The 21,770-nt window shown below is 26.3% G+C and overlaps 3 protein-coding genes across 8 annotated transcripts; 2 read left to right on the top strand and 1 right to left on the bottom strand.

The window, feature by feature from the left end:
- The first annotated feature begins 241 nt into the window (after positions 1-241).
- On the top strand, positions 242-3,471 carry LOC127290629 (dihydrolipoyllysine-residue acetyltransferase component of pyruvate dehydrogenase complex, mitochondrial). Of its 2 annotated transcripts, XM_051319367.1 has the most exons (7): positions 243-542; positions 1,053-1,207; positions 1,283-1,677; positions 1,753-2,105; positions 2,166-2,465; positions 2,542-2,670; positions 2,755-3,471. In XM_051319367.1, coding segments are annotated over exons 1-7 (1,461 nt in total). In that variant the 5' UTR covers positions 243-414; the 3' UTR covers positions 2,756-3,471. The 2 variants fall into 2 exon arrangements, with proteins under 2 accessions (XP_051175386.1, XP_051175324.1); XM_051319429.1 differs by lacking the exon at positions 2,755-3,471 and having other exon boundaries at positions 242-542; positions 2,542-2,671.
- A 143-nt stretch (positions 3,472-3,614) lies between these two features.
- Positions 3,615-21,373, top strand: LOC127290466 (uncharacterized). 3 transcript variants are annotated; one of them, XM_051319250.1, is made up of 17 exons: positions 3,615-3,841; positions 5,759-6,138; positions 15,661-15,976; positions 16,055-16,357; positions 16,556-16,818; positions 16,892-17,638; positions 17,716-17,874; positions 18,011-18,209; positions 18,341-18,576; positions 18,645-18,772; positions 18,865-19,135; positions 19,240-19,456; positions 19,605-19,730; positions 19,836-19,918; positions 20,043-20,167; positions 20,279-20,521; positions 20,722-21,373. In XM_051319250.1, exons 2-17 carry the CDS (start codon positions 6,090-6,092, stop codon positions 20,836-20,838), a joined length of 3,582 nt encoding a protein of 1,193 aa, XP_051175207.1. In that variant the 5' UTR covers positions 3,615-3,841; positions 5,759-6,089; the 3' UTR covers positions 20,839-21,373. The 3 variants fall into 3 exon arrangements, with proteins under 3 accessions (XP_051175207.1, XP_051175038.1, XP_051175120.1); XM_051319081.1 differs by having other exon boundaries at positions 16,544-16,818; positions 20,722-21,371; XM_051319163.1 differs by lacking the exon at positions 3,615-3,841 and adding an exon at positions 5,303-5,391 and having other exon boundaries at positions 16,544-16,818; positions 20,722-21,371.
- LOC127290854 (uncharacterized) lies at positions 8,061-13,220 on the bottom strand. Of its 3 annotated transcripts, none has more exons than XR_007844515.1 (5): positions 12,542-13,220; positions 12,250-12,457; positions 11,916-12,137; positions 10,546-10,769; positions 8,064-10,387 (listed from the first exon to the last, which is right to left on the bottom strand). XR_007844515.1 is itself a non-coding variant. In XM_051319694.1 (3 exons), the coding sequence occupies exons 1-3, from the start codon at positions 11,986-11,988 to the stop codon at positions 10,376-10,378; spliced, it is 309 nt and encodes a 102-aa protein (XP_051175651.1). In that variant the 5' UTR covers positions 11,989-12,241; the 3' UTR covers positions 8,061-10,375. The 3 variants fall into 3 exon arrangements, 1 of the variants encoding a protein (XP_051175651.1); XR_007844509.1 differs by having other exon boundaries at positions 8,067-10,387; positions 12,370-12,457; positions 12,542-13,208; XM_051319694.1 differs by lacking the exons at positions 12,250-12,457; positions 12,542-13,220 and having other exon boundaries at positions 8,061-10,387; positions 11,916-12,241.
- Positions 21,374-21,770: the final 397 nt, after the last annotated feature.

Here is a 21,770-nt window from a genome sequence, read left to right as displayed (position 1 = left end):
TTTAAAAAGTAATTATACTGAATTACAGAATCAATAATAATGTATTTCTGATTATGAAATATTAATAAATACTTTAATGCATTCATTCTAATTTTTTAATCTATAAATAATTAGAAATTTTTAACAAATTTATTACAACCAATTAAATTTATTTTCTAGGCATTGGAATTTTTTTTAAATTTTTAAAAAATTTGTCGCGGGGATAATTTTGAAGTGTGGAGAGGACTTTAATATGCATCGAACTGACCTTGGAAACGACCTCTAATGTAGTGTCTGCTCCGTTTTTCTGAGTCTTTGGATTATTTTTTTTTCGTAACAAAAGTATTTACTGGAGAATTTTTTTAGTGGATAATAGTATTGCTTTTAGAGGATATTAAATTTAAAACAGGACCAAAGAATTAAAAAAAGTAAATCATGTTACGCCCGACGGCAATGACTTTGTTACGTTCAGATTTGGCACGCATGACACTACGAAATACTGTTCGAATTAATGTTTTAAGATGTGCATCAACACAATGTCTTCACAGAAAATATCTTCAAAGGTAATTATTCTCTAGTTTAATAACAAATGATTTTATATTTCATTTACTTTCTATTGTTTTTTTTTTTTTGACACTTGTTTTTAAATTCTCGTTGTTAATTTAGGTTAGGTTTCACAATTTTATCATTCTTGATCGATTTTATTATTATAAATTCATTTATTTCTAATTATGATAATATTGTTCGAAATATCCTTTTGTTATTTATACATTACTAGTAAATTAGTTAATTTACTGTTAAAATTTTTATTTATTCATGAAAATTGTTTAAATTTTTTTTTTACAAAATGATTGAAATTCATTATGAAAAATAGATATATATATTTTATTATTGACGTTTTTTTTATTTTAGATTTTAGATTATCATATTTATTTATTTTTGGTAATATGGAGAGATTAAAGAATACATTAATATACTTATCTTAATGATAAGAAAATAATTTTTATTATAACGTTAATATTACTAGTTTATTATTTAAAAATAAGTATTACAAAGTTATATAACAATTTTAGGCTTCAAGTGGGCAACAATCAACAATTATTGATGGTATGCAGACAACAGCCAGTTAGATATTATGCAAATTTTCCAGATCACGTGAAAGTTGTTCTTCCCGCATTATCACCAACTATGGAAACAGGAACCATTGTTAGTTGGCAGAAAAAAGAAGGTAAATTAAATTTTAATATTTATTATTTTTAGATAGAAATTATTTTATTATTTAATTTTTTGTGAAAAATTCTAGGTGAAAAATTAAATGAAGGGGATTTATTAGCGGAAATAGAGACGGATAAAGCGACAATGGGTTTTGAAACACCGGAAGAGGGTTATTTAGCAAAAATTATCCTTCCCGCTGGAACGAAGAGTGTTCCAATTGGTAAACTTGTTTGTATTATTGTCTCCGATCAGGCAAGTGTTGCGGCTTTTAAGGATTTTAAAGACGATGGATCAAGCGATGTTGCTCCTACAAGTTCACCATCTTCTGCGCCAACTCCTGCGGCAGCACCACCTACACCTGCGCCAGCTGCTCCTAAATCAGCTCCTATTGCTCCACCTTCGCCACCTGTAAGTGCAGGCGATCGAATATTTGCTAGTCCTCTCGCTAAAAAACTCGCTGCTGAAAAAGGTCTTAGTCTACAGGTAATTGTTTTTTTTTTTTTTGTATAGAAAATTTTTCTCACCTTCAATTTTTGTAATAATTCTTTATTTAAACAGGGTCTCACAGGTTCAGGTCTGTTTGGATCGATAAAAGCAAAGGATTTAGAAGGCGCATCGGCTGCAGGTGTTGGCACTTCGATGACACCGGGTGGTGTTGATATTCCAGTATCAAATATTCGTGGTGTAATAGCAAAACGTTTATTAGAGAGTAAACAAACGATACCTCATTATTATCTACAAATGGACATCAGGATGGATGAGGCATTGGCAATGCGAACAAATTTCAATAAACTTTTAGAGAAGGAAAAAGTGAAAATTAGCGTCAATGATATTATTATCAAAGGAATGGCTATGGCCTGTTTAAAAGTTCCAGAAGGCAATAGTGCTTGGCTTGGAAATATTATCAGACAGTAAGTTTTATTAATTGTAATATTTAATAAATAAAAATTAATATGAAAAATTAATTTTAGATACGATCATGTGGATGTGAGTGTTGCTGTTAGTACAGAAAATGGACTGATTACGCCAATAGTTTTTGGTGCTGATACAAAGGGAATTGCACAAATTAGTAAAGAAGTGAAAGCCCTAGCGGCAAAAGCAAGGGAAGGAAAATTACAACCCCAAGAATTTCAAGGGGGCACAATTACAATTTCAAATCTTGGAATGTTTGGAATTCAGAGTTTTTCAGCAATTATCAATCCACCTCAATCCATTATTCTTGCGGTTGGCACGAGTTCACCAAGATTAATACCTGCCAGTAATGAGAAGGGGTGAGATTTTATTAATATTGTAATTAAATTAAATTATTTCAAATAGAAAAAGAAAAATGTATTAAAATTTTTATAGATACACTGTGGGGCAATTTATGACAGTCACTGCCAGTTGTGATCATCGCACTGTCGATGGTGCCGTAGGAGCTCAATGGCTCTCGGCGTTTAAGAGCTTAATGGAAAATCCCTCGACTATGTTACTTTAGTATGTATGAAAATTAATTTTTTTAATTTATCACGCTGCAGGAGAAAAAAAATATTTTTAGATTAATTCAATCTTTCTTTCTAGATTCCATCAAAAGTAAATAATCGAGAAAATTTAGCTGAAAGTATTTATAAAACTGCGAAAGACTGGATGCGCATCTAAGATTCCAATGCCATTTATGCACTGTCTTCTTTCGTTAGGAAATTCACACCAAAGGCATCTGATCTGCATTAATCTATAGAAAAACAAAACAAAGCAACTCGCTAAGTTTGTACATGTAAAATCTATCAGCGACGCTTAAATCCGATGCCCTCATTGTTAAAAAAAAAAGAAGAAATTAATTTGCTTTGCGAATTAATTGTACATACTAAAATTAATTTGTTGATAAATAAGTTTCAATGTGATTAATAAATCAATTTTTAAACAAAGAGAAACAAAAAATTATTCCGATTCAATTAACTGGATTTAATTTAATTCTTCAATTAATTAATTAATATTTCATTTATTTTTATAATAAAAATCACATTGATACTTTGGTACAGTTAAGATTGTTACATGTTTTGTGGGAGACTAGCGAATTGAAAGTGAAATCAATTTTTATCAACGAATTCGAGAAACAAAAAGAAAAAAATAAACCCTGATTCTCGCGATAGACATTCTGTCGTAATTGAAGAATCAACTTAGGCAAAAATAGACAAAATATCCTGACGACAAAAAAAAAGTGGGAGTATACTGTATAGATTGATAAATATGTATACTTGTAACTATTTAATAAATTATATGTTATATAATTATAGAAAATTGTTTTCATAATTTTCATTTCAGATTTCTTTAGGAAAAGTAATTTTTTTAAATTGAAAATCAAATTAAGAAAACCGCCACTTTTCTGCACTGACAGTGTAAAGTGGCTCCATCTAGCGGAAACGTATTGAAGTTTTACAAACTTGTTTTTGATTTTGAAAGTTTGCAAACAGTTAATCCGTTGACAATCCACATGATTTATTTTTTAATTACCACTTGTTTTAATCGTTTTAAAATTGAAATGGAAAGTTGCTAATAATAGTAAATTATAATTGATTATTGGCTAAATGAATTGAGCAACTGATAATGAGTATCAAGTATAAAAACCATAGAATTAAAAATCGGACAACATAACCCCAAAATAACAAAGGTAAATTTAATTAGTATATTTTTGCATTAAAAAATTGCGTTTTTCTAAACAAATATTATTCAAAGTACAATACAATAAAAAAAAGAAAGGAAATTTGATTTGAATTATGAAAATTAAATTTGAATTTCAACTTTTAAATTCTTCGGAAAATTTCTTCTTTCTGTACTTAACAATGTATATAGATATTTTTATTTATAGCAATTGATTCTATTATTTTCCCTTATAAAAACATTTTATTTCGATTGGAACAATAATTTTATGAGATAGTTAAAATATTTTTTTCTTAAAAATAATTGCATATTTGGAGGATATTTCTATTAAAGAAAATTGATATAAAAAAAATAATATTGATGGATTTGAAATGACCTATAATTATTAATGACTATATGTTATGGACATCAATGGCACTCTAAGAAAAATGGTTTTCGTTGAATGAAAAAAAAAAAAAAAAAAATTACCACCTATTTTTTCTTTATGTCTACGTAAACCTGTTAATTTTCTCAAATTTTCTATATTTGATAAAATCGAATTTAACAAATTAGTCTTTAATAATATAAGTTATAGTAAAGTACCGCACAGGTGCCCACAAGTTGTCCGCAAAGACCATTAGGTTTTCTCAGGGTTTTTTTTCAACTTTATATATATATATAATGATCATGTGGTCTGACAAAAAAATACCGACCTGACCTGCCTTGATCTTTTCAATGTGTCTGTGATGAAATTTTCCAAAACACTTTTTTTTCTTTTTTTTTCGTTAATGGAGCACTTTTTATCAATTTTACAAATTCATTTCCTTTCCTCGTTTTCTTGAGAAATATTACTTTCTTGAATTATTTATAATTCTAAAATTTGAAAATAAAACAAATATTAATTAATAAATAAATATTTTTTTTTTGATCTTAATAAATTAAACATTTTTGGTGATAACTAATTCAAATAAATTTTGTTTTAAAAAAATATTCAGTATTAATTAAAAATTTCTATATTTAATTTAATTAATTATTTTTTAAAAATATATTTTTATAGAAATTAATGGTAATTAAGTTTTTGAATTAAAATTATTATTATCGTCATAAAAATAATGACACTTAAAATTAATTTACAAAAAAAAGTATTTTTTTATATAAAAACGGTGCTTGAATCTCTTAAAAAAAAATTAGAATTAAGTGGGTTACTCGCGTCTACAGGGAATTCTGAATGTATATAGTTACATTAAATGATGTCTTCATTGTAATTTCAATTTTTTAATAATAAAAAAAATTATTTTTTCATTTAAAAATTTTTTTAATATTAAATTATTATAATTTGTTGAAAACATATAAAAATACATAAAAGTAGATACTATAAAGCTTTGAGTCTCTTTTTGAGACTCAAAGGTGTATAAAAGAGAATGTACCTTTAGACCATGCAAAAGGATAGTAAAGTGGGAGAATTGAATGATCCTCCAGGCCAGTTTCGAGCGAACGATCGTGAAGTGAACTAGTATTTATACGTTTCTTTCAAAAATTTATTTCTATTTTCAACCCCTGATAATTTTTTTTTTTTTATCAGTGAGTAATTTGAAAAAAAAATATTTATACTTTACTACATTGATTTTCATTTTTTTAATAATCTTAATTTTAATTGACCATTATTATTATAATTATTAATTAACAATTATTATTAATAATATTTATAACTAATTTTTAGTGTTATAAATAATTTATTTTTCTAAACTTTTTTTATTTTATATAAAAATTTTTTTTTTTCACAAAGTTACTAATATACAAATTTAAAAAATCTTTATAATAACAATAATATTACAAAAATTAGTAAAGCAAAATAATTTATGAAAATAAATTAAAAAGAATAAATGTAAAAATTATTAGTTTCCCATATAAAAATATGTATGTGATGTGTTTTTTTTTTTTTTTTTAGAAGACCCTGCGCCGAAATAATATGGGTGACTTGAACGGTTTCGCTTAAGTGGGTCAAAGTGGAAGCCGGAAGAAAAAAAGAAAGAAGAGAAAGAAAAAACACCTGGTGAAAAAAGTGACAAAAAAAGGAAAATAAATTTTAAATTTCTTTTTTTAATTTTAATGAAAAAAGAAGAAGAAAAAAAAGGAATTGAAAATAAAAAAAATGATTGAAGAAAGTGTGTGTATGTGGTGTACGTTGGTGCTACGATTGACGCAGTGATTTGATTGAAATGGCGGTACATTTTACCGGTACATCATCAGTAGTTTTTTTTTGATGAAATTTAATTCAAATGGCGGAATTAAAATTTTTTCTCACACTGACGATCATCAAAATCGTTGGTAAGTAAAATTATTTTTTTTTTATAAAAGAATTTAATTTTTACAATTTTTTGTCATTACAGTATGAAATTTCTCCAAATGGATATATTTATAATGCAAATTTTAAACGCAAAATTAACTTTTAATGTCTTTAAAATGTTATTTTACAAAGTATAATTATCATCGCCATAAGTAATATACTAAATCCTCAAAAATTATTTCCCAACTAAAGTATAGTTTATATACTAAATACTGACCAGTCGATTGTCGCACGTGCCAAAAATTTCAAAAAAAAATTATATACACACTATTTATTTAACACACACTTTCTTTGGTTTTAAAGATTATAACGTGAGCAACAGGTCACATTTCTAATATTTATAACCTAGACAATGGTTTAAGACATAAAAAGAAAAAAATAGGCGTCAAAGATTAAAGCCAGACAGGATTTCCAAGTATAATCCGTTAGTGCCAGGTCTAATTTCTGGACTTTCCTATACATATATAATAAAACAGTAAAATATTGTAGGTGTTTTTCTAACCGTCTACAAAAATGAGAAAATGATTGTCTCTTTTTTTTCAAATCTGCGAGGAGAAATTATAAGGAATAGTGAAAATTTGTTCATTAACCCTATATACAATATAATATATGAAATATAACTTTCGAAATTAGTTATAATTACAGCTATTAATAAATAATAACAGCTATAAATTACAGTCACAATTGTAGTAAATTTTGTGTCCATTCATTAGTATAAAAATTTATTAAAAACTAATATAACTTCATTATATATATGAAAAGTTGGATCATTATACAATTTAAATAAATTGACGGAAAATTATAATTAACAAAAATAATGAGATTTTCAAACAATAATGAAAAATAAACAAAATTTCGAATTACAATATTAAAATTAACTATAAATTACAAAATTAAATAATAAAAAAAGAATTAAATTAATTTTACTAAAAATTAAAATTAAAATTTTTTTTAAAATTTGATTTTAATTATTGATAGTAGATTTAATAAATATAGTTGCCAGAGTTATTTTTTTAAAATAGAAATTAAAAATAATAAAATTGAATTTACTTCTTTACTAATAATAATAATAAAAGATAAGAGACCGGTTAATTACATATACAGTAAATTTTACAATACAATTTTTGCGCAGATATATATATATTTATAAATTGAAAAGCAGGTTTAAGATCAAATTATCAAGATCAGTCAAGATATATAGGTCAAATACCTGTTATCCTGTACATATAGAATAATTTACTGCTATTAAAGTGTAGAGAAAAATAAACAATACAGATACTGCATTTAAGATCTAAATCTTTGCGAAGTGATGGAAAATAGCTTTAATTAAAAATGTTTATAGTAATTTTTTTTTTTTTTTTTTTTTTGATCCATATTGAGAAAAATATATTGTTTCATTAAAATTTGAAAACAGGTATGCAGAAAATGCTATAGTCAGATACAAAATGTAGCTGTACATTAAATCAGGTGTATATACATATATACTAGGACTAGGTATTTCAGTGATCATAGTAGTAGGTTTGCATTCTTAACCTTGTATATGTGAAACCGGAATCATGACCTCTTCTTTAAAATTCAAGTTTTTAACAAATAAAAATCAAAAATATATTATTTCACCGATAGTATAAACAGTTTTATAGAAAATTATATAAAATATTTTATTGTAAACATTTTGTTTTTTTTTTTATTATTTTTTTTATTATTATTTAATTTCTATCAAGTAGAGAAAATAATTTATTGAGCAGTCTACAATTTGAAATATACTAAAAAAAAGAAAATAAGTATGGTTTACTTTCTTAAAAATTAACTAAATTTATATATACGATCACATAAAAAAAAGTTGTAAAGCAAAGAAAGTTAAAAAAAAATAAAAAGTTATGATGAGTAAAATTTGAAAAACTGAAAAGGAAACGAATATTTTTTCTTCTCTAATTTTTTTTTTTTAGAATCTCTATAATATATACTCTGGGAAGCAATAAAAAAAAAAAGATCAATTATATAAAACACAAAAGAGTTGAAACTTTTGCTTTCTAAAATATTAATCATTACCAAAGTGTATTAGCCTAGAATAGAATATTGTCAATGAAGGAAATTACGTGTCGCTGTAACTTTTACGTGCGAGCATTTCAAATGAACAGTCATCGGGAGCTTCTTAAAAAAAAAACACTTTCTATCCGGGTATACAAGAACGACTTAAATACGATCTATGGTATAGCTTTCAAAAGTCACTGTGTGCGTCCACTTTTAACAAAAAGATATGATCTTAAAAATCCTTTTGACATCCTTCTTTTTTTTCCATATGCAATTTCATAATAATACACCCATTTTTTTTTTTTAGTTTCTCTTCAGGAAACTAGATTATTTTTTCTAAATATTTTTTTTTTAATTTTTTAAATTTTTTTTTGTTATATTTTTTATTTTATTTATTTTTGTTTAATGCAACAATTTTCAATATGCATGTTAAATAAAATTTTTAATAGAGGTCAAAAATAGTTAGAAATCGTTTGAAAAAAAAAATCCAAGTTTCAATGAATGTGTTATCGCATGGACTAAAAAAAAAACGTTTCTACAAAGTGAACAAACATATAAGAGCTCACATATGCATAAAGAGCAATAACCCTGTCAAAATGAATATGACAAGAGGAGAAAGCTAACAACGTTGCATGACCTGCACGCAAATAAAGTACGCATCCGTACCTACGGGCACATTATTATTGTTGCAGAAAACTGTGTCTAATATTATAAAATTTTATATATACCATCACTTTCCATTTCGTGAAAATTGAAGATTCAGTGAAATTTCATAAGACAATAGGCGTCAATTATTGCTCTTGTATATAAAAATAATATTTTAACTAAGAAGCTTAATTTAAATAAGAAAAATTAAAAAAAAAAAAATTTAATTTGATTTTGAATTACAATTTTTCTTACAGAAAAAGATTTAGTTTTTCTATATATATTGAAAGAAACGTCAATGATATCGTCGTTATTTCGTCATTAGACTTTCGCCCAGCCGAGTTAATCGTGAAAGTGTCACGAAATAAGATGAAAATAATTCATTAAATATTATCTTTATGACACCGCTTCTAAATTCAGTTTGCGTGATGTTTAATTTTTTTTTCAAATCCGCCCATTAAATGTGCGAAAAAGAAAAATTTCTGCACCATTAGAAAATTTCTTTAAAATTACGATCGCAATTATAAAATGTTGTTTAATTACCACGCCTTTGGTTTTTAGATAAATAACAAATTTTTATAAATTAAATTTTTTTTAAAAAAAATTAATCTACTTTCTACGCAGGTTTTTTTTTGATAGTTTCATTTTATCTACGTGATAATATAATTAATTAAAAATAGAATGAAATTTTACAAATTACAAAATTAAGACTAAAAATTTTCTAATTCAGACATAATCTTTTTATTATTCTCTAAATCTGAAATAACGATAACAGGACTAATTAGCGCATATAAGCTAATTGGAATAAGTAGTATAACGCTGTGAATCAGAAATTTTAAATTTAGTACATATGTAAAGTGCTGACGAAGGTTTATAAAAATCTATCTCGGAAATTGAATAGTTTTACAAATTTTGCTAAAATAGGACTTCCTTTTCCCTTAAAATACAATTTTCTTTTTGGAGTCTAGTTTTTACTAAAATAGAACTTCCTTTTTTTCCTTAAAATACAATTTTCTTTTGGAGTCAAGTTTTTGATAATTTTACACTATTATTCAAATAAATATTTATTTGTATTGAATAATTATTCAAATAAATATTTATTGGTATTAAATAATTATTATTTGAGTCAAATATTTATTTGCACTAAACAATTATTATTTGTGAAATAAATATTTATTTTTAAACAATTATTATTTGGGTAAAATAAGTATTTATTTATTTTAAATTAATCGAATCATATAAATTTTTTTTTCAGTATACGATCGCCGATTTATAATTATTTATCAATTATTAAACTGGCAAATTTCGCTTCTTGTTGTAATTTTCCCAGTTAAATTTTTATTACAAATCCATATTAATTTTTTTTTTTTTAATTTCAGTAATTTCCGATATTTTTAATTAATAGCTCCATCAGTGTTCCACTTATATGATGCTTGACCTAAACAATATATATTACATTAACAATCAGTTCCGCAGCCAACGATATTATATTATGTTCAGATAATGTTGTCCTGGACCTAGAAGTTATATATTATCTCTTGATCAATGCTGACACTGCAACAATAAATAAAATGATTAATAAATAAAATCAGATATAGAATGTCGATAATTGAAATCGGATGAAAATAATAGTTTATTTATCCGTTATAAAGTTTTGCGAAATGATTTTTTTTTTTTTTTGATTGAATAATCGCGCGGGTAAAAGTACATACACATATGATCGACAAAAGCGCGTGGTACTTTTCAATGACGTGAATTCCAGTGAAAAGAATAAATATTGGGCTGGAATGGTGTCCCGTTAAGTCTGCCGTTACCGCCTCAAGAGACGGAACATATACATTCACAGACACTTTGCTTATATATATATACAGGTGAAATACCTTATACCTCGTTTCTTTCATGATAATATTAAGGACAGTGGGATGGTGTTTTGAACCTGAAATATAAGGCGCGCATGTTAGTCAAGATCATATATAAACATAATTTTTTTTTTTACTTCTTTTTTTTATCTAACGAAACTAGAGATTCATATTTTCTGATTTTAATTTTGTAAATTATTTTTAAATACTTTGGTAATTTTGTTATAAAATCTATAGTTATAAGGGATGATTAGCTTTTATAATATTACCATCAATTATAAACAATTTTATAATTACAGAATTATAATAATCAATTTTTTCTATATTAACATCTGGTATTTTCGTAAATAACGTTTATTACTTATAATTACACAGGAAGTTAGAAGGTGTATTCAACTACCCATAACAATAGCCTTTTCCTTGTAATTGAATCATGAAATATGTATATAATAATTCGCGTTGCCAAGTTTAATTAATATTTCTATTTTTTTTGACACATTTTATCTGAATAAATATTAAATTAACCGATTAATTTTTTTTTTAAATGGTCAACAAAATAATGATTTTTCGATTTAGTGCCCGACGTGTTATTAAATAATAATGCCTTCACAGATGAACTAGATGTCATTTCTATTATTAATATTTGGATTATTTACTAAAATTCTTTAAAATTTCTATAATGTCAATTACCATATGGTAATTGATATTCTATTGTTCTGGTGTAGTAGAAATAATGAGTTAATTTATATTATAATTTTAATTAATGAAAGAGAGTCAATTAATATTAATTTTATAGTTTATGGTTTTATTGGTACTAAATTGATTGTTAGTTCCAAATGATGGAAGCTTGGTATTTTCCAATTATAATATAGTTTAAAATAGATTTTCTATAGGTTCCTTAAAAAGAAATATTTTAAATAATGTCCCAAATAAAATCAAAATTAATATTCCTTTTATAGTATCAATATCAATATTGATTCATCTGCGTGGAATAACTGTTACTACATCAAATATAGAAACACTGTCTGGTTACACCACGCGCACCAACTGGTTTTAAAAACACGAATAACTCAAATATCAATAACTATATATGACATTTGAAAATTTATTATTATTATAATTTCCGTCTCTGTAATTATAGAATTTTGTAATAATTGTATAATAATTTCCGCATATTGGAAAAGTTTTGCACAAAAAATTATATAATTTTGCATTGAACTTACATTTTTCTTGAACTTGATTAGCAATTGAAGGTTCGATATATATAATTGTATCTCGCACCTCTATACATTCCATTCGTTAAGACATTTCACCTACATTCTCACGGTTCTTGTATATACTTTCCTCGAGGTTCCTTCAACTAAAACCGTAAGCATATAATGACTAAATGGGCACGTTGTATTGCCTCCTCTCTCAACATCAGGCCGCGAACTTGCAAGAATTCACTGTAATAATAATTAGAATTGTTCCTATATGTGATGATGATAATAATTACAATGGAGACAATATTGGGGTCTTAATGATAATGTTTTAATATAGAAACTTGTTACTAATTACCAACGCTTCTTTCAGATAATTGTCATCAAATCCAATTAACGATTTCTTCTTTTTCGTAATGTCAAAAAGTTTTTCATATTTAAAATTTATATTAATTCAATGAACTTGAAGGCGACTTACCGTAATTGTGAACCACTTTTCTCTAATTTCGTATTCCTTTATATATAATATAATAGAATAATGCATACCCTCGAGATTGAAAATAGAACTGTAAAATAACATGTTGCTAAATATCTACATACGGGCTATGAGAGTAATTAATAGCATTAACGATCCGTTTAATGCAACATACACAAAGAAAGTCGAGCGTCTTTTATATACTTATTCCAAAAAGACACAATTATTCTACTTTCTCCTATAAACATGATGACGAACACTGCTGAAGCATGATGCTAATGTTTGCATTGTATTATAGAGTCCATATGGCAAACGATTGAACTCAACCTATATGATAAATTAACCGACACAATCTCTAAATAAGAGAAATATATATCTGGGACAATACAAAAATTATTATCGAACTTTGGTCATCTCTATTGTTTCCGTTTCTCTTAAATGAATATCGTTTTTTTTTTAATACATAGGAGGATGCTATTCTATTTCATTACTATTCCGAAAGGGAAATTAGAAACGGTAAAACACTGACATTTCTTCGAAAGTTTCAAACTAGTAAAATCGAATTCAGGCTAATATTATTTCTTATATGACTTTTAATAATTAAAAATTTCTTGATTCAACTTTCAATAAAAACTCGTTCAAAGAAGAAAGGAGCAAAATTTTAGGTTATGTTTTGAATGTGTCAAGATATATGCAAATATAGGTACGATAGGTACACAACTGCAATAAAAATTCATTAGTCAAAATAAAAACTGATAAAACTCTCTGTCGTAAACATAACCTATAATTCTTACCATTTCTTCAGAGAATTATTATTATCAGTTTGTGTAACTTATTAATAATTGTAATTACATATCTAGAGCAAACAATTAAAATTGAAGGTAATATTCCATTTTTTTTGTAATTATTATATTTTAATTTGCAAAAAAAAAAATCAACAACAACTGTAAATAGTGTGTTTTATACAAAGTGCCATTAATTTTTCCAACACAATGTTACAATTTCTGCGGTGTGGCAATTTTATGTGTTGTGTGCACCTTATACGCGAACAGGAATTCCTTTTATCGTTTATTTTTATCAAATCTTCATGCATTACAGGCAGAGAGCGACGAGCGCATACTGCACCGTTATAGCCTTTTACGCTCGGTTTGACTGTTTCCTTCTAATGTTTTTAAAACCTTCTTATATGTAAGGCCAATTTCAGGATTTTATTTTTCCGCACAAAATGCAATATATTTATCATGCTTCGATACCTCTTTTTATATTATATGATCATTACCACTAATAATTATCAATTATTATTATTATTATTATCACGAAACAAGCGGAATTAGTATAATATATAAAATTTAGAGATTATAAAAGAATAATTAAAAATTATTAATCTCAATATTTTCTTTCATTTCAGGATAAAAATATTAATTATAGAAAAATAATTAAAAAAATATATATAAATTAAATTTTTACTCATAAAATTCGTATATATAAAGGCCTCGGATCGACTTAAAGGCACATAAAAAAGTCGTTTTAGTCAATTTATATTCTAAAAAAAAGTAGATTTTTTTTTATTTTAACAAAAATATTTTACAGATTTTTAAATCAAAATTTTTTTTTAAATAATAATACTTTTGGAAGGGTTTAAAGTTGAAATTTTTAGAAATAATTGAATTTTAAAAGATTTTGTTAATTTTCAGACAATAATTAAATTTTACAAAACTAAAAATAATTTATCAAATAATTTCAGATAACATTTTTTAAATTTTCGATGGAAAATTTTAGAATTAATTAAAGTTTAGAAGCTTTTAAATTCAAATTTTTAAAAATAATTGAATTTTAATTGCAAAATGGTTTCAGAATGTTGAATTTTTAAAAGAATATTATAAAAATCGTTAAAAATAATTAAATTTCCGGAGAATTATAATTGAAATTATTAAATTTAAAATATTTTTCGATAGAAAATTTTAGAAGCTTTTTAAGTTCAAATTTTTGAAAATAATTGAATTTCAATTGAAATTTTGGATAATAATTTTAATTTTAGTTGATTTTGAATTGAAATTTTTGAAAATAATTGAACTTTATTTGATTTTGAATTAAAAATTTTTAGTAATTTTATTGTGATATTTTTTTTTTAAATTATAAACAATTGTTAAATTTCATAAAAATTTTAATTGATAAATAATTTTGAAATAATTGAATTTGTGATGAATTTCATTAAAATTATTAAAAATAATTAATTTAGTGAAGAATTTTAGTTAAAAATTTGTTAAATAATTGAAATAAAGAAGATCTGAAGAAGATCTGCATTTTATACTAAAAAAAATATATTTTATTTAAAAATTTGTTTAAAAAATGTAAAAAAAAAAAAAGTCGAAATAGTCGCATTTTATTAAAATAAGTCGAAATAAGTCGAAAATAGTCGAAAAAGTCGTATAATCCGATATATGTTTAAGGAAAATTATGAAGAAGATTAGAAGAATAGAAAAAGCATGACTGTTTGTGCATATCGTGTACAACCTGAATTGGTCTTGGGGTCATAAAGATTTATGCCGGCCTATAATCCCTGGTAGTTGAAGTGAGGTGACGCCATATACCAATATTTCTTCGGACTTCCCCGCTATATTTATATATATTGTCGATTATTTTTTAAGCGCATGAATGCTAATTTGTTTTCAAAATTACCCACTCTTCTTCCGGCTTCTTTCAAGCTTAACAAAAAAAAAAATAAAAATAAAATTCCAAACAGTTGTTCTTTGAACAAATAATAATAATAATCATATTTTCTATGTAGAGTCAATTATAATTTACACCAATTTATTTTTTAAACCGGAAAGTTTTTTTTTTATTGGCAAAAATAAAATGTCAAGAAATAAACTTTCCTATGAAAGAATTGTGCGACATTGACTGTTAATCGATGTGAAGAACGGTACTCCTGTAGAGATAGTTGACAATTCTCAAGACTGGTATGGAGTCGGTGACCGATGTGACGTTCAATGTATATATGAAAAAACAAGTAGATTTTTATCACTGCTCAGTCTTATTCTGTCTCTTTATTTCCTTATTTTAATTTCAAAAAAAAGTGCGTTTTAAATTTTTATCAAGAAAACAACACCGTTACATAATTTTTTATTCAAATATCTTTTTAATCGTAACATGTAATTATTGACGGATGCTTTTTTTTTAATTAAAGATCAAAATACCTAGCGGAAAGGAAGAAAATAAAATAGAAATTAATTAAATTTGAATATATGTTATAATAAAAATTTTATTAAATTGGAAATTTTTTTTTTGTTTCAGGTGTATTATCAATACAAAATGATCCAACACTATCAAAATCATGGCTGGAAAGTACAATTCTTAGTGCAAGTGCATTTACAGGTGCTGAAAGAACTTCAAGTGATTCGAAAAATATTGAATCATTAAATGTTCAAAGAACACTTCCGGCTTTTCAATTGGAAAGCTCAAAAAGTGTCATTGATTTAGATCTAGAGGAAACACGTCATGTTAAAAAAGATTTAAGTACATCGGAACCAATTGATGTTTTAACATCATCGAAATTTGTTAATCACATCGATGGTAATAATATTGAAGTAAAACCCGGCGATTACTATCCGTAAGTTTTTTTTTTCTAATACGAAAAAAATCTAAATTAAAAAAAAACAGTTTTAATATATTTTTTTAATTTGCACAGATCATCGACAATTAATTTGTCGGGGGAAGGACTGAGGGCTTCGCAGGAACAAAATCCCCTGGCGAAGCCCGAACCGATTGGACCCGAGAAACAACAAGCACATCATATAAAAGAGAGAAAACCGCGTCTAGAATCGTCGAGGAATTATAATGATCACGCTCCTCCGCCTATTATTAAAACCTCAGCCTCAGGACAAAGGCAAGCGAATCCAGATATTCAGGATATTATAACAGGCATTGTCAAACTTCTTAATGGAAACGTCAATGTCGCTGTTAATACGGCGAAACCTATTAAACCCACCAGGTATTTTTTTTTTTCTCACAGCAAAAAAAAATTTCCCTTTCATTTGAAAAATGATTTTTCGAATTTTATTATACAAAACGTGAACAAAAAAAAAAAAAAAAATTCTTTTTCTAATTTGAAAAGTTCCCATAGTTTTGAAAAATATAATTTTACAGAATGTGTGCTAATTTTTTTTTTTTATTTAAGTTTCCATTCTAGAATAAATAATCGAGGACCGCCGAGAATTTCCGATATGGCACCATTGCCACCTGATTTTAACACACCAGGTATGAATCCTCCACCTTTGCCACCACCACAATCGGAGCCGCCGTATCCATTTGAAACGCCTCCACCTCCAATTACACCGTCAAAAAATCAACTCCTCCCGGAAATGCCAATGAGGCCTTTTATAACTGGAGTTCCGCTTCCAGAATCAATTGTTCCTCAGGAGCGACCTTGGCAACGACCCTTTAATCGACCTGGTAAATTTCTAACAATTTTCTATTTAAAATTTAAAAATTACTTTTTTTAATTAAATTTTTAACTCATTTTCAGGCAATAATCGTCGACCAATTCCACCATACAAACCACTACCAACGCAATCATCATTTCATAAAGAAAAACCCCCAAAAATTGATCATCAAATTTCTGAACACAGTTCAATAAATAAAGTTGATCAAGAAACTACGACAAATTCACAATTTTTCCTAACTGATAATTATCAATCAACAACTGAAATTATTGAATTGAAACCAAATCAACTTATAACAACGGAAAAAACATTAAAGGATGAATCAATGAATAAATCGCAAGCAATTTTTATTTCTAATCAAACAAATGGAATTGTTTCCGATACACTTTTACCAAAACCAGTTATACCATTGGAAACAGAATCGCCTCTTGTTTTACATTCAAATGATTTTATACAAACTAATTCTGATAATAATGGTGTAATACCATCGATTAGTCCAGAAACAACAACAACAACAACACAACCAATATTTCAAACAACTTTAAATATTGAAACAAGTTCATCGATACAACTTATTGAAAATACACAAATTATCACCGATTTACATCCAACAATTATTCCATTGGAGGAACATGGTAAATTTTCAACAATTATACCATCGATATTGAATCTCGAACCAAGTAGAATTATTGATGAGGATGTTGAAATTAAATCAACATCTACAATTCCAACTGAGAAATTGACAAATTCTGTTACAAAAATGGAATTACCTTTTAGATCCAACGTTCATCCACTTTATTCCGCAACGAATTTCTATTCAAAACATCCAAGTGTGTAGTTTTTTTTTATAATTCTATAAATGTTTATAGTTAAATTTTTTTTTTAAATTAATAATTAATTTTTCTAGTTGCAACAGATCATTATCGTCCTCGACCTGGAATTGTTCTGGACGATACACTCGATTACGCAGCCACACAAAGACCTTATGGACCACCAAGACATCCTCAAAGTCATGAAACTTTTGATGTTGTAGTTTCTGCCATTCAAGGTCCTGGTGGTAGTTCTGGTATGTGAATTTAACTTTTACCTTTTTGCATACGTTACGGATTATTAATTTTATTTACATATTGTAAAAAAGTAAATATTCCCGTTATACAAATAAATTTTAAAAAATATTCTAGAATATAAATATTTTTCTACAGGAGAATCTGTACGAGTACCAATTAATGGTATTAATAATGAAGTAATTTTAACATCAGCTGTAGAGGGTCAAGGATTCGTTAGTATTGATGGTAAAAGGACGTATTTAAATTTATTTGAAAGCACAAGTCAAAATGTAGGAAGTAGTAAACCATCATTCCCGGCAACTAGAACACAAGCGCCACCACTTGTTGGAGCTGGGTTTGTATTACAATATTTATGGAAAATTTTATAAATATTTTAATTTATGAATTTCTAATTAATAGTTATTTTGAGAAATAGATTTGAATTATCTAATTTTCCTATTTTTTTAAAATAACTTTTCTCTACAGATTTGCTGTAGCACAGGAGGAAATTGTAGCGACTCCTCGACCTGTGACACAAGTTAGACGACCAACTTTCCATCGAAGACCATCACAACCACCTGTTCGAATTGATACTTGTATTGTTGGCGATTCAAGTACATGTGACGCTAGTCAACATGAAGCCTGTGCAACTGTTCAGGGTGTTTCGGCCTGTCACTGTAAACCAGGATTTGCAAGACTTCAACATTCACTTCCTTGTAAAAGTGAGTAAATTCTTCTCTGAAAAACGAATTAATTTTCTAAGTTATTTAAACAAAAAAAAAATTTTCAGAAATCGTGAGCATTGTTGTCTCGATTAGAGTAGACAAAATTTATGACAAGAAAGTAGTTTGGGATAGGGAATTGAAAGAAAAAGATTCCGAGTCTTATCAATTGCTCGCTCATGAGGCAAATAGAGCCGTAAGTAATTTAAAGAAATATTAATTTCTACATTAAATTCAATCAAAGAGAAAAAATTTAATTTTTTTTCTATTATTAATGCTTATTTACAGATTGAATCAGCAATGTCGATGACTCCATTTTCTGACGAGTATGTTGTTTCGTTAATAAACAATGTTTATCAGGGTGATGTGAGTCAGGGTCAAGGTGGCGTTTTTGTGAATGCAACACTAAAACTTGCTCACGAATCAAGAACATCGAGATCAAGTCTCGCTGGAGAACTTCAACGACATCTTCTTGGTGTTATACAAAGAAGAAATAATAATATTGGAAGTAGTGCACTCTACGTTGAAAGTCCAGCGGGTTCAATTTCTAATTTACAAGGTTTTTATAAATAAATTTTACATTTTTTTAAAAAAAATAAATTTCACTGTCCCTCCAAAAACTAATAAGCTCCAAAAACTAATAAATTTTTTGATAATTTTTAGATTTGGATGAATGTGCATCGAGTGAATTAAATGATTGTCATTCGTCAGCGACTTGTACAAATAATTGGGGTAGTTTCACTTGTACTTGCGCTTCAGGATTTAGAGATCCGCATAAAAATGATCCCGCTGATGCTGGACGAGTTTGCCTCTCATGTCCGTCTTCACATTGTAATAATAGAGGCACATGCTCGTATCAAAACGATCAAATGCAATGCTCGTAAGTTTGAAATTTATTTTATTATTACAATTTCACTGAAATAAATTTTTGTTTTGTAATTTTTATTCTGTAATTAGAATTTAAAAAGTTTGAAAAAAAAACCATTTTAAAGAAGAAATTATTTAATGTAGAGAAAATTTTTTGTCAGATGTACGGGAAATTATTATGGAGCACAATGTGAAGTTGATGGAGAGGTTTTAGCGGTTGCAATTGGAGCTTCTGTTGCTGCGTTAATTATCATAATTTTAACACTTGTGTGTCTCGTAATGTGGAGGTGAGTAATTTTTAAATAGTAAATAAATAATATAATAATAATATAATAAATAATAATAATAATAAATAATAAATAAATAAATAATAACAAAATATTATATTATAGTCGACGATGGTCCCGAGAACAAAAAGCAATGGGTTCTCCAGTTTATGGTTACATGCAAGGAGGTATTCCAGGAACTTTACCAAGTAATTGCAATTATTTTTTTTTCTTATTAATTTATTTTACTTTAATTTAATTTAATTATTGATTTCTTGACTATATTAAGTTTTTTTTTTCAAAAAAATGTTAATAAATTTGTTATTTTATTAGCGCGAGTGGGTTCCGTTGGAACATTAGCTTCGGTAAAACAAGGACCACCTCCAAATATGCCTTCATATTATTGGGGACACTTGGCGACAATGACTGATCACATGACACCTGCTAATTTATATGCGGTGAGGAAAAAATAAAAAATTTTTAAGGAAAAATAATCACAATTTGTAAAATTTGAAAAAAAAAACGTAAATTTGTTTAAATTTTATTGAATATTTGTTGTAAATTTTCAGACTGAACCGATGGGACCAACACGACCAAGTTCAGCTGTTTTTGGATATCCAACATTAAGCGTTCAAGGAACTTTACCGCCGGTTCCATTGCCACGTTTACAAGCACCGCCTCGGTCTCGACGTAGACAACAACCTGAGCCCGATAGTTCCGATTCTGAACCTCAGGACAAGGACCGAGCTGATTTAATTCCTCAAAGCAGTGGCTTTCACATGCCTAGACCAAAGTCTAGAACTTCAGTAGCAGTACGCGATTTTTATTTATTAATCTAATAGTAAAAAATATTGCCAATTTTTTTTCAAATATTTACTTTAAAATATTCGATTAAAGTTCTTTTTATTGTATTTAAATTTTATTTATTTTGAAAAATTAGAAATTTATTAATTAGAATTATTCTAATTTATAAATTAGAAAAATTGTTTGAAAAAAATTATTTTTATTTCAGAATCAAAGTGGAATTTATTATGACGTGGAATATGATCAAGGCGATGCTCATCATTTATCAAAGAATAATATTCCATTGTCCACGTATAGTATGGCAAGGCCGTACTATAGAACTTGAAAGATCAAATATTAAACACTAGTTTATTCTCAATTTTCCGGAGCTAACTTCAAAAAAGGGAGTTTTTAGTCTTCTGATGCTGTAAGCAAATATATACAGTCATATACAGTTAAGTCCATTTGATTCTTTTTTTTTTTTTTTTAATTTTTTTGTAATAAAAATTTGAATCTTCCATTTTTAAAAATATAAAAATATTTCAAAAAAGTATTTTACAATAGCTTTAATATTTGTTTTTTTTTTTTTTAATACTAAAAGTTGAATACTTTTTTGAAAATATTTTAGGATGAGAAATGTATACTTAAAATTATAAAAATTTTAGTATATATAATTAAAAAACTCGGTTTTTAGAAATATTTTTGTACAAATGCACTAGACTGTATAAATTCCTATTAAGAAAGTGTTAAACTAAATTAAAATGATAAAATATTGTTAAAATTGAAAAATATGAAAAGATTTGATTTATTCAATTTTATAAATGCTTTTTAATTCATTTAAATTCAGATCAACGCTTTCTTAATTTGATAATCGAGTATTTTAATTAAAGAAAATATCGGTAGTGAATAGTCTAACAATTTAAAAATTGTTTTCTTAATTCTATTTTATTTTTCAATTTTATGAAAAAAGTTTTGTAATTATAAATTGTTTCAATTTTTTTAATTTTAAATTTTGATAATGAAGTTTTCTTTAGTATTTTTTACAAAGAATTTTCTGTTTTAATCAATTTTCCATAATGTTTAATAATAGAAAGTTATTAATCAAATGAAATTTTTTAATCAATTTAACATGAATATTCACATTGTGAAGTGTAAACGATATTTTTGAAAATAATGTTTGCTCATAAAAAAAATGTATACTTTAAAATACTCAATTCAGTGTATAACATTGTATGGGCTTTCAAATATCGTTTTTTTTTCTTTTGATTTTGAATAGAA

Source organism: Leptopilina boulardi, unplaced genomic scaffold (genome assembly GCF_019393585.1).
Source record: "Leptopilina boulardi isolate dan_hultmark-lab unplaced genomic scaffold, ZJU_Lbou_2.1 LbouV2_1, whole genome shotgun sequence".
Classification (NCBI taxonomy): domain Eukaryota; kingdom Metazoa; phylum Arthropoda; class Insecta; order Hymenoptera; family Figitidae; genus Leptopilina; species Leptopilina boulardi.
This window is presented reverse-complemented; position numbering and strand designations above follow the sequence as displayed.